Source organism: Colias philodice, chromosome 29, assembly GCF_061535455.1.
Source record: "Colias philodice isolate Cphi_HAF_F1 chromosome 29, ilColPhil1 Martin Lab GWU primary, whole genome shotgun sequence".
Classification (NCBI taxonomy): Eukaryota; Metazoa; Arthropoda; class Insecta; order Lepidoptera; family Pieridae; genus Colias; species Colias philodice.
The window spans coordinates 3,489,597-3,503,498 of NC_143114.1; the positions used below are offsets into that span (position 1 = coordinate 3,489,597).

At 34.6% G+C, this 13,902-nt stretch overlaps 1 protein-coding gene across 1 annotated transcript in view; it reads right to left on the reverse strand.

The window, feature by feature from the left end:
- Ranbp16 (Ran-binding protein 16) overlaps positions 1-13,902 on the reverse strand; it is a 37,026-nt gene that overhangs the window by 22,948 nt on the left and 176 nt on the right. Inside the window, exons 2-8 of the mRNA XM_089712780.1 lie at positions 5,148-5,243; positions 4,618-4,721; positions 3,590-3,689; positions 2,737-2,847; positions 1,924-2,051; positions 677-872; positions 87-302 (exon numbers count right to left, since the gene is read on the reverse strand). Coding sequence (XP_089568906.1) covers positions 87-302; positions 677-872; positions 1,924-2,051; positions 2,737-2,847; positions 3,590-3,689; positions 4,618-4,721; positions 5,148-5,243 — 951 coding nt within the window. The remainder of the gene's footprint in view (positions 1-86; positions 303-676; positions 873-1,923; positions 2,052-2,736; positions 2,848-3,589; positions 3,690-4,617; positions 4,722-5,147; positions 5,244-13,902) is intronic.

The window sequence follows — 13,902 nt, forward strand, 5'->3', positions numbered from 1 at the left end:
GTCCACGCTGAAGTTGATCCACGCTGAAGTTGGTCCAGGTTGGTGTCGCCCACGCTGGCGTGTCGCCCACGCTGGCGTGCACCCACCTGCGTGTCCTCCAGCACGCGCATCACGCCCGCCGCGAGCTGGCTCAGGAACTTGGCGCGCTCCGTGTTGCTGAACAGCGAGCGGCGCACCGAGGCGAGCTGCACGAGGCAGGCCAGCGCCAGCCCGGCGAGCGCGCCTCGCGACGAGGCGTACAGCTCGAAGAATAGCTCGAGCGTGCTCGCCTCGAGGAACGTGGGACGCCATGATGTTGGCACCTTGTGGTATAAAATGATATTACAACATTATAACACGCAAATAAATTTACTTCTATTAAAATTTAAAAACAATATATGATATACTGAAAAAAATTAAATTACATTCCTTCTTCCTTTATTACAATGTACTAAGTTGACTCGGCGAAATTAGTTGTACACAAACAATTAAATACATAATATTTTTAATTCATAGTTTGTAATGGACAGTGATCCGTCACCATTACCAATCATCACCACACTTCACCATCCCTCACCACATATCACCATCACCACCAATCATCGTCATCCACCACCACACACAACCTACTTGTTTATTACATAAACATAAACCACTCATCACCAATCACTACCGACCATCACCATCAACGACCAACCTGTATAGTGCACAAATCGTCCGACGACTCATCATTCGACGTGCCAATGAAGTCAAACGTTAGACAATTGTGGGCCAACCGCAACAAAGCAGCGAGTAAGGCTTGCTGACTCTCGTCCGCGAGGGAAAGTTGTTTTCCTCGAGCGGCATTTAGTAGGGAACACGATACACGAAATATTTCAAATAATTGCGTATCCCTGGAAAGGAAAAAAATGCAATTTTAGGCGTCGTTCCACATAATTGCGAATTCCTGAAAAAAATGGGCGTGTATGCCGAGCACACGCGTCAGAAGTGAAACGTCTTTGGCTATATTGAAAGTACCAAAATCGTCGCCTTACTCCATGACGTGACAGTCTTGTCATGATGCGACCTTGAAATTTTACTCTCAACGCGCCTAAAGAAGTTTCACTCCAATAAAGCAGCGAGTAAGGCTTGCTGACTCTCGTCCGCGAGAGAAAGTTGCTTTCCTCGAGCAGCATTTAGTAGGGGAACAAGATACGCGAAATATTTCGAATAGCTGCGTATCCCTGGAAAAAAAGGTATTAAAAGCATTTTTTGGAACAATAAGTTGAGTCCCTGGAAAGAAATTTGGTGCAAAATATTTCAAATACACAGTTGCATGCAAGTGCAAAATAGAATATAGGGGATGTGATGTGTTATAGTATCTGATTATTGTTATTTATAAATTGTAATTGGAGTTTTTATTTTTGTTCATATCTATACTAATATTATAAAGTGTTTGTATGTTTGAACGCGCTAATCTCAGGAACTACTGGTCGGATTTGAAAAATTCTTTCAGTGTTAGATAGCCCATTTATCGAGGAAGGCTATAAGGCTATATATCATCACGCTAAGACCAACAGGAGCGGAGCAATGCGGGTAAAACCGCCGGGTACAGCTAGTAATGTAATATAACTTATGTACTTGTATATTAATGTATGTAATTGGTGTCATACCGATTTAATTATAACAAATAAGGAACTTTGTTCTAATAACAAAACTGAAATGTCTGTTTGTAATATTAAAATAACCGCTTTTTACAAAATGCATAAGGCTAAAGACAATATACATGGTATATATTACACAACACTTTTAGTGTGTCCGTCTGTTTGTTCCTGTTAATCTCTGGAAGTGCTGGACTGATTTTTCCGGGACTTTCACTGACAGATAGCTGATATAATAAGGCTATTTTTTATTCCAATATTTGACAAGGATTAGAAAGAAACACGGGTTAATTGAGGAACTCACCGAAAGGAAGATGCAATCTTCCTATGTTTGGACAGCGAGCGACTGACATCACTCTCGAGCACTTGATTCATTTCCACAACCAACTGCGACAGGAGTTGTACTCCGATTGTGCATGTTTCTACTTGACCCTGGAACATTAATATATTATATTTAAAAAGATAGCTGATATATTATATACTTTTGTTTATATATATAACTAGCGGTCCACCCCGGCTTCGCCCGTGGTACATAATATTTACGTTTTCTCTACTCGTCTACATAAGAACCATCCTCGTACTTCAAGGAATATAATAAAAAACCTATTCAGCCGTTCTCGAGTTATGCGCTTACCAACACATTTTGCGATTCATTTTTATATATATAATATATTGCATACTAGTAAAAAAAACCGGCAGTTCCTATATTTTAAACAGTAATTATTATAATAATAGACCCGAACAACTTAGTCTGCTAAAAAGCGACAATGTTTACAATTTTTGCAAAGTTTTTCATTTATACTTACAAATACTCCTATCTTAAGATGTAGGTTTTCTAGAAAATTTTATATAATATTTTTACTAAACTTTTACTGTGTAAAATCCCATAAGCCCATAATCCCATAATGATATTGGGAGATTGCCAAAAACATTATAATTAATTATTTTCACCAAAATAAATATTGTCCACGCATTCAAATCAAATATTACTATATTAATGTTGAATTCATGCATTGACTCAATGTATTGTTACTAAACAAAGATTTTTTTAATATTTTTAATTTTTTTGTCCAACTGTACACTCTACACTTTTTTCCCTACCATACTTTTCGCTCACCTGTAAAAATCCCGTGGTGACGTCATTGAGCACATTGTGGAACACAAACTCCTCCTTGACCGTGTCGAACCAGCCGAGCTTTGTGATGCGGGCGAATAGTGATATTAGTGCCTGGAAAGAGATAATAATATTGAGATAATAAAAAAAACTGTTATTAACAACTAGCTGTGCTCCGCGGTTTCACCCGCAGTGCTCAGCTCTTGTTGGTCTTAGCCTATAGCCTTTCTCGATAAATGGGCTATCTAACACCGAAAGAATTTTGCAAATCGGACCAGTAGTTCCCGAGATTAGCGCGTTCAAACAAACAAACAAACTATTCAGCTTTATAATTCAGCTTTATAATATTAGTATAGATAAGAAATTAAGTTGTAAATTAGGTATATTTTTTCTTCATACACTGGCAACTCATTCAAATTGAGCCCATTTGACTAAAAATCGCAGACCAAAATAAAATTTAGCAAACAAATTATAATAATTGGAATTGCATCGTAAATTTGTAAACAGTCCATTGGTTTCCTGTTTATATTTTACAGTAAAAATATGACTAACTAGCGGTCCGCCCCGGCTTCGCCCGTGGTACATATTTACGTTTTCTCTACATAAGAACCATCCTCGTACTTCAAGGAATATAATAAAAAAAGAATTATCGAAATCGGTTCAGCCGTTCTCAAGTTATGCGCTTACCAACACATTTTGGGATTCATTTTTATATTATAAGATATAGATTAATTGTCTTTATTTTCCAAACAACTTGCTTCAAGTAAAACTAGAAAAAAAAACTAAGAACTGAGATCCTCCGCTAGAAAAATCAGTTAAAAATACTAAAATATACTGTATTTAACAATACACATACCTGAACAACAAAATTTGCCAACTTAGGTCGAGACGCCAAGTAATTTAGTATATAATTCCTTATATCTAGCCTCTGTTGTATTGATAAACTGCTGGTTGGCCTGAAATATAAAAAAAAACATCTAATTTATCAAGTACATAAAATAAATCATATAGTTAGAAAAAAAGACGTGTGACACTCGGGGACTGCCACGGTAAAGCTAATGCATGCTATGCCTTCAAGCCACACCTCCGCGCCCATCGGAGTGGGGAGCGTGAGGTTTTTCGTTACGGAATTTCTGGATTCGGTCCCCGCGCTCAAGGCCCGCGATAGAAGCAATGCAATAGCTTAAAAGCTTAAACTCGTTAAATTATTGTATTGTCACTGATCCATGATAAGTGTACATAGTTTGAATTAAATCTGTCCGTTTAAAGTGGGTCAAAATCGAGTCTAAAGGAGTTGGTTACATACAAATATACAGGTGAAGCTAATAAAAGTGTGTTAAATAATATGCAATAATACAAAAAATGTGTACTACAATTTCTCTTATTTTGTCATACATAAGTGGATATAATAAAGAATTTAATTTTATCAATATGAATTATATGTCTATATTTCGATTTTTTTTATCAATCAAATATAAATGACAAAAAAATCGAAAAATTTAACTGTAGTGTCTTAGTAATGACTAGATTTCCGCTTGCGGCTTCGCCCGCATTTTCAAAGGAAAACCCGCATAGTTCCCAGTCCCGTGAGATTTCCGGGATAAAACCTATCCTATGTGTTAATCCAAGTTCCCCTCTTTATGTGTGCTAAATTGCATTGTAATCGGTTCAGTAGTTAATGCGTGCAAAACCACCATACATACATAATTACAAACCTTTCCTCTTTATAATATTAGTATAGAAGTATAGATATATATTTTTTAGTCAAAAACTCCAAATATTATGTTTATAATGTAGATTAAATATAAAAAAAAAACTATTTTATACCCAACTTCAAAAAATTAAGATTTTTTTTGACTCAATAAATGAAAATGCTTAACTTACCTACTAACCAATTTTCCTAAAGTAGTAGCTGCTAATAATTGTGAATAACTAGAGTCCGCCCTTTCAAGTAACGCCTGACATTTGCTCAGCGTGTCCGGAGATTCCTGAAAAATGAGAACGTACATACATTTATCGGTGACGCAAATTTAAATTTACTTTTTTCAATTATTGCTTAAGTAAAACTAGTCATTAATCAAAATATTAAAATTAAAAACAGAATTTTTTCGCAGGTTGGAAGCTTACAAATATGTATTTAGTATTTACTATTTAAACATTTTTAAATGTTAAAAACACTTATTGAGACTAAAATGTGTAAACTATTTATTCCTTTTTCAATGGTCCTTAAAATGGATTATTTATTTTAAAAAAATTATAAGGATGAAATCCATTACCATTCTTTTTCTTTTTCAGTTCTTTCAAATATCCATCAACCACAATAAAGAAAATATATTCACCGTTCAAAGTGAAAAGACATATGTATCTTGTAACACTAACACAAATAATTTTTTTTGTGTTTGAGTAAATCTCACCTGAAACGCTACAACCGCCTTCTCCGCTTGCTCCCGCACCAAGGGATCTTGTGACTCGTACAATTGTTTGCATAACAATTCTATTTGCACCACCTCCTGTAAAATAGTATATCTATTGAATATCTATACTAATGTATCCATACTAATATTATAAATGCGACAGTAACTCTGTCTGTCTGTCTGTTACTCAATCACGTCTACTACTCAACCAATTTTCATGAAATTTGGTATGGAGATATTTTGATATCCGAGAACGGACATAGGCGGACATAGGTGGAGACGAAGAAAAAAAAATGTCTCGGTCTGGCAGGACACAGAAGGCTGATCACCTACTTGTCACTAAGGAAAATCGATCTGTGAAACAGATTTGTAATGCATCTGCCCCTTACCTCACTAAGGGACATGGGATTTCACTTATTAATGAGTCTAAAATTTTCATGATCGGAACAGTAATTTTTTTTAAGAATTAGAAGAAAGAAAATTATCTAAACCATATGAGATATATAAATGGTTTGGTATTTCATAAAAAAAGCATATAAAAACCTCTACAATAGCTACCTAGTATCTATGTACCAAGGTTGAAACAAAACCACTTTTATCTTTAAGTAATTAATATTAAAATGTTAGTTTATTTGCAAAGCTAATTTCTACTAATCATTATCCAAACAAGTATAGTATTTATTAGGTCATACTATTTAAATCCTATTTTTCTTTCTTTTAAATCAAATAAAGCAAAGCAGTTTAGAAGTAACTAGCGTTTCACCCTGGCTTTGCCTGTTGTTTATATATAGCATGTAGCACACACACATAGGTATATAATATAATAATAATATTATAAAGAGGAAAGGTTTGTAATTATGTATGTATGTATGGTTTTCACGCATAAACTACTGGACCGATTTCAAAAATTCTTTCACCATTAGAAAGCTGCATCTTCACTGAGCAACATAGGCTAAGTTTTATCCCGAAAATCCCACGGGAACGGGAACTATGCGGGTTCTTCTTTGAAAACGCGGGCGAGGCCGCAGGCGGAAAGCTTGTAGGTATATACTGGTAAAAGACTTTGAAATCGGTCCAGTAGTTCCTAAGTGAGTTCAAATAAACAAACAAACTTCTCAGCTTTATCTTATTAGACCATTTAAATATAGATAGTTTAGGATTATACATGACTAGCGGTCCGCCCCGGCTTCGCCCGTGGTACATATTTCACAATAAAAGGTAGCCTATGTTCTTTCTCAGGGTCTAAAGATTGTTTGTGCCAAATTTCATCAAAATCGGTCCAGTAGTTTATGCGTGAAAACCATACATACATACATACATACAAACCTTTCCTCTTTATAATATTAGTATAGAAGTATAGATTACCAGTCGCTCAGCGCCAGCCGTGTGAGCTGTACGTGTTGTTTACGCGCAGGCGCTTAACGTCGTATAAAAATGTCTGACAATGCGTGTGCGATCGAACCATGCGGTAGTGTGTTTAACGAAGAATCGGGTGGCGAACTATTTGGTTTACACCCTATGTCTGCGGTTATGTCTTCGGACGAATCAATACATCGTAAACGGGTGAGAGATTATAGTGATTTAGACAATGATGATTTCATTGAGGTAAATAGAAAATCGAAGCGGTTAATTAAGAAGCAGTCGAAAAGAAATGCAGTAAACGACATTCAGGTAACGAACAATAGTTCGATTCACTCTCAATGTTCGGATATAATATATGAGGTAACTTTGACGTCAAAAGATCAACTTCCTAAACAAATCGCTTTCGCAAAACTGTTAAGGGACTTGAACATTAAGAATATAGTAAGAATTAAATTTAAAAGTAATTATAAAGTATCGATTGCTTTTGGAGATAAAGAGAATGCTGACCTTTTAATACAATGCGAAGAATTAATTAAGAGAGATTGGAGATGTTATAGAACTGATGAGCTGAAATTTTGTTATGGTATAGTGAGGCAAGTAGATTTAGACACAAGTATAGAAGAGTTAAAAGAAATTTTTGTATGTGAGAGTGAGATAGTGTCTTTGCGGCGTTTACGTCGTCAAAATAGTGAAGGAATATGGGTTGACAGTGAAACTATTCGAATTTGTTTTAAGAGTACCGCTATACCGCCTTATGTTTCTGCATACGGTTGTCGTTTTATAGTGGAACCGTATACATTTCCAGTCTCGCAGTGCGCGAATTGCTGGCGCTTTAGTCATATTAAAAAATTCTGTCCACATAAAAAAAGAGTGTGCCCTAAGTGTGGTCTTAACCACGAGAATTGTGACACAAAATTTTTCAAATGTGTAAATTGTGGCGGTCCACATATGGCGATTGAAAGAAGTATATGTCCAGAATTTAAAAAAGAAAAAGAGATAAGATGTATAATGAGCGTGGAGAACTGTTCATATAAAAAAGCATTGATGGTGTATACAGAGAAGATGAAAACAGGTTCTTTAGGAAGTCAGGATACAATAGTGGAGAATACAAGTATAAATATACCGAATGATATGAGCGTCGATAGGAATGTTGAAACTTACAGTGGAGCGGTATTAAACCAGAATAAAAAACATATAGATAAGGAATACACTAACGATCATCAATTTTTAAATAAGGAGTCAGAGAACATTTCAGTGAAAGAGGGACAAGAAGTTAAAAAAAAAATGAAAAATAAACCCAGGAAAAAACGTGATGATAGAGAGAAAACTGCAGATCAGGAAATAAGTGAGTGTAATGGAGAAGATTATGAAACCAGAGAGAAGCATAACTTTAGTTTTATTAGGTTACTTAATAGATTAAGAGACATTATTTTATCAAGAAAAATGCTGAGCGAGAAATTCACGGACGTGTTAAGCGTAATGTTTGAGGAGTGCTACCCATTGGTAGCGGATTTATTTAGAAGAGGAGAATTCTTCTCTAATCTTCTATCTATTTTCGGTCATGGATAGCGTTCCTGTTAAGCAGCGCTTCATTAACATAGTCCAGTGGAATTCGCAAAGCATCAAACCAAAATTGTTAGAGTTAGAATGTTTGTTGATACAGAATAAGATACATATAGCCATCTTAAGCGAGACTTGGTTGAATGAGGAAATAAATATAAATATGACTAATTATAATATGCATAGAAAGGATAGAATTGATTCATATGGGGGGGTTGCAATTTTAGTTCACAAATCAATCATAACTGAAGTAAATCATGTTAACATTAATAATCCTGGAATAGAAGCAGTAGCCTTAAAATTATTAAATTGTAAATTTATTCAAAATATAGTTTCCATTTATTGTCCGTCATCAGTTAGAACAACTCAATCAGATTGGGATGAACTTTTTTCTTTGTATAGACATAAAACGATAATAGCCGGAGACTTTAACGCGCATCATACAAATTGGTCTTCGAAAAGTGATGTCAGGGGTACTCAGGTGTTAGATGCTTCACTAGATAATGATTTCATTGCTATGAATACAGGAACCGCAACTAGAGTTAAATTAGTTAATAACCTTGTACAAGAGACTTCTCCGGATATTACATTTGTTACGTCTGACGTAATTGCAAATTTTACATGGGGTGTAATGAATGAAAATCTGGGTAGTGACCACATGATAATTAAAGTTTCTGTAAATTTTGAGGATGTTGGCCACTTTGTTAAAAAGAGAAATTTTAAAAAAGCTAATTGGACAGATTTTTCTAGGGCTCTCGAACTCGCGTTACTAGAATATAGTATAGAATCTGAGAGTATTCAAGCTGCTTACGATAGATTTGTTGAAATTATAAATGAAGCTGCTGACAAACATATTCCATTTGTAAAAGTAAGCATTGACCCTGAGAATAAATTCAAGCCTAAGTCATACTGGAACCCATCTCTTTCTCATTTAGTTGCCCAACGTAGATTAGCTTTAGGCATATTTCGACGAAATCCAACTCCACATAATCTTACAATATTGGAAAGTAAAAATGAATTATTTAAATCTGAATTAAGAAAAGCTCGGTCTATTGACTGGCAGAAATTTTGCGATTCTATTAATGAAAATACTACGTTATCAGATATGTGGCATAAAGTTAAATGGATCAAAGGTAATCGGAATTCCCGATTTAGGGCTCCGACTCGGGATTTACAAGAGTTACTATGTAAATTAGCTCCTGATTTTGTCAAAGCACGTAAGCCAGAATTATTATCGGTAAATAATTTACTTGAATCATCTTTCAGTTTAGAAGAGTTAGAGGTGTGTCTCAAAAAGAAAGACACGTGCCCAGGAAATGATAGTATTACTTATTCTATGATATTTAATCTCCCGGAAATAGGTAAACGCTATCTGCTTAAAATTTTTAACGATATATTCGATACTGGCTATATTCCTAAACAATGGAGGGATATTAAAATTGTACCTATACCTAAGTTAAATTCAAATTTAAATAACGAAGTCAAATTGAGGCCTATTTCCTTAATATCGTGCATATGTAAGATATTTCATAATATGATTGGTAAAAGATTAGAATGGTATGTGGAAAGAAATAGTATTTTGTCTGTTCATACAACAGGGTTTAGAAAATCGCGTTCTTGTCTAGATTCAGTAGCTTGCCTTGTCTCGTCAATTCAGATTGGTCTTACTAAAAATATACCGACGTTAGCTTGTTTCATTGATGTAGAAGGGGCGTATAACAATGTTCTTACAGAAGCCGTAATTAAAAAATTAGACCTTTTAAATGTGGGTTATAAAATGTGCAATTATTTTTGGGAGTTTTTAAGTGAGAGACATCTACTAATTAATAATTCTGATTACTGTAATGATAATAGTAATAGTAGCTGTAGTAGTAGTAATCTTTTGGTTAGGTGGGCGTCTAACGGTTTGTGCCAAGGCGATCCAATATCTCCTCTTCTTTTTAATTTGGTTACTGCTGAGATTAGTAAAACCATTAGTGTAGGAATAGGTCAGTACGCTGATGATTTTGTGATATATTCGAGTAATCCCGTTATTAATAATAGCGTTCAGGACATTCAAAATGCATTAAATATTTTAGTATCCTTACTTCATGATATAGGTTTACAGGTATCGGTAGATAAAACAAATTTTTGCCTATTTAGCAGGGGACGAAGACAACATAATATTACTCTTAAAATCAATAATTTAGATTTAAAATATAATGAAAATATTAGATATTTGGGTGTTTGGCTGGATCGCTCTTTACGTTGGGGTAGGCACATAAATGAAATCTGCGGCAAAACTCAAAAATTCATCAATATATTGAAAGTCTTAGCTGGTAGCGGTTGGGGAGCTCATTCCAAGCACTTAAGAAGGCTATATATAAGTATCATTAGGAGTAGAATTGATTTCGGTAGCTTTTTATACGACAACAGTGCACAATGTCATGTTTCTAAACTTGATAAAATACAGAATCAAGCGTTAAGAATTATTGGTGGCTTTATTAAATCCACGCCAGTGCACGTAATGGAGAGTGAAATATGTATACCTCCGCTAGCTATACGTCGGAAATATTTGGCTTACAAATATTGTCTTAAAGCCAAATCTTTTTGTAATAATCCCGCTACTAGTCTTTTGGACAAGCTCGGTGCTCTTTGTACAAATAATTATTGGTCTAGAAAAAAGCAGCCACTGTTGGCGTTAACTTACATAGAAATTAAAGATGAGAGGCTTTTTACCTCTAACACTTTAGAATTGTTTCGGTTTAAAAATTGGGTCCCTGGAGCAAATATTAAAGAATATATATGTGATTACTTGGATTGTATACGGGATTCAAAAAAAAATTATAATTCATTGGTTTTAAAAAATGAAGTTGTTCGTGAAATTAATATTAAGTATAGTCATTGTTTTAAAATATTTACGGATGGATCAAAGGGCACCGGGCTGCCCTCCGGTTGTGCTTATATCGATGTTACTTCTAAAGTAGAAGATTGTTATAAAAATTCGTCACCTGTTTGTATCATGACTTTGGAGTTGTTTGCTATATCAGCAGCTTTATCCCATATTCTAGATAATTATAAGGCACAGGATAGTGTAGTTATACTTAGTGATAGTAAAAGCGCTATACAACATTTATTGCACTGTTTAAATGGGACTTTTAGAGGCTATCCTATGGCATACGATATTATAAGTAAATTAATTAAGGCATTTGAAAATAATATAAATGTAAAACTGCAGTGGATACCTTCCCATATTGGCTTAGCAGGGAATGAGGAGGCTGATCGTTTGGCAAAGGCAGCAATCAGTGACGGTTCGGAAATTTATATTCTTCCGAATCACTATGAACTTTTACCTAAATTTAAATTTTTATGTTTGGAGCAGTGGCGCGAGTATTTTGATGTCCGTTCAAAAACAAAGGGTATTTGGTACAAAATTATGCAAAGTCAGCCTCATCGTTCTCCTTGGTTTGTTGGAAATATACCGCGCAATATTGTTGTGTTGGCACATAGATTGCGTTCCGGGCACATGCCATTAAGAGCTTTTGCACATATGATGGGTAAAATAGAGTCTCCTTTGTGTATAATTTGTGGAAAGACCGAGGACGTGCATCATGTGCTTGTGGAGTGTGTCCGGAATGAGACGAAACGTGTGGAATTATTTCAAAAGCTAGATGCTTCGCGGGCCAATATGGGAATTTTTTATAGCTCGTTATCCAACCCTTGCTCGGAGGAGGCAGGGTTGGTGTATGGCATGGTGGGAGATTTTCTTTCAACGTATAGCGCTGGCTCCTAGGCGTTCTCATTGTTATTTAGATATATATTATGTTTATTAATTTGTGTTTAGTTTGTAAGTTGATTGTTACAATGGGGCTGCCATGAACATTCGTTCAAAAGCCTTGAATAAATGATTTAAAAAAAAAAAGTATAGATTACATGACACCCCGAAAATAATACGACGCAAGTAAAGTCGCGGATAAAGCTAGTTCATAAAAATATCATATTTACAAACTGTACCCCCTACTGTGATTCATTCAATAGACTAATTGATTTTTATTACATAATTGGGGTATTCCCATTGCAATGTAATTTTCTACCATCCTCCTTGCATTTCCTTCATGCGGTAGAGGTAATTCCGAAAATCATTTATGAATAACGAAATATATGTAACTTGTGTATGTGAGAATCTATTGAAATGAAGGTGTATTTAAAATGTTTTCAACCAACTTCAAAAAAAGGAGGATCATCTCTGGACTGTATTGTAATTTGAAAGAATTTTATGACATTTTTTTGTTGCCTTGCGGTTGATTGTTTATGATAATTAATATTGTATACTATCATAGTGATAAAGATATTTCTGTTAATAAATGAATTTGATTCCATTTAAATTCTATCCAGTTTGACATCAAACAAACATAGGGTTCGAGCTAGAGCAAGAGCTTTCTATTGTGATCTTTTAGTTAACCCATTGAGCCCGCGGCCCGATCGGTCCCAGACACATTAGATTTTCTATTGTATCTGTGGTTCTGGGGCCTGAGTTATTAAATGAAAACTCTCAATGTTGTTCAATATTAGTTAGAACATTGCATAGAATCTTTTCAAACACACTAAGAAGTAAGAACAATGAAATAAATAATAAATAATAAATAAATATTATAGGACATTATTACACAAATCGACCTAGTCCCACAGTAAGCTCAATTAAGGCTTGTGTTGTGGGTACTAGGCGACGATAAATATAATATTTAATAAATACATATATAGATAATAACACCCAGACCCAAGAACAAATAATTGAGTTCATCACACAAATATTTGCCCTGACCGGGGATCGAACCCGGGACCGTCGGCTCAGTAGGCACTAGGCAGTTACTTTACCACTGCGCCAACCGCGTCGTCAAAAGAATCGTCGTCGAGAAAGAATGCTCTATAGCTGTTTACACTAAAAGAATTTCACATAGTGGGGTTAAAATGAGCATTTACTTGTTTGATCTAAATGCACCGTAAAAATCCTTATTGCAATTTAGTCTAATGTTTATTTGTATAAAACACAGAAAGAACAAAGTAGTACATAACATGTAGTGTATAGTAATATGCAGGGTGCGGCAAGCGAAGACTGTGGTCTTTGCTTTTTGCATTATTCTATGCAAATACATTTTGTTTAGACTATTTCCTATGCTATTTATAAAGTATTTAATAACAGTCCTCTTTTATTATCCCAGTTTTCCATGTCACATGATAAGAATAATAATAATTGTTATCTAAAGATCTGATTGAATATTATTAAAGGCACTTCCAATTTTCTAGATCTCATTGTTGGAGGCACATTTATAGCACTTCTAAATTTCTATCAATAAGCAGGTTAATAATTTAAAAAAGCTATTCTAATTTATTATTATTTGGAGTTACTAGATCTTTAAATAAAAAAATATTGCATAAAAACGAATTGTGTGTATAAACTCCTGAATCTGTGAATTGTTACTTTACGTGTTTTCAGTATGTAAAACCCAACATTTGTCCCTTTTTGTATTGGCACTGTAGGTCAGTACTGTTCATTTTTCCTGTATATTATTATAATATGTTTATTGTTAGAATTACAACATAATTATTTCAATTTCGAGGCGACAAGACTAGGTGAAATCTGTCAAAAGTCAAAATAAGTTATAACCAAAAAACGCCGGCATAGTAAAATAATAACACAATATACTTGTTTAATAACACATCCAATCTGTACTCATGTATTATAGAATCATTTAATGGTAAAATATCTAGTAAGTCGTCTAATTACTTACCCATTCAAATTCAAGAAAACAATGTGCATTGATATCGTAAAATACGCCTTATCGTTTGTTATTAC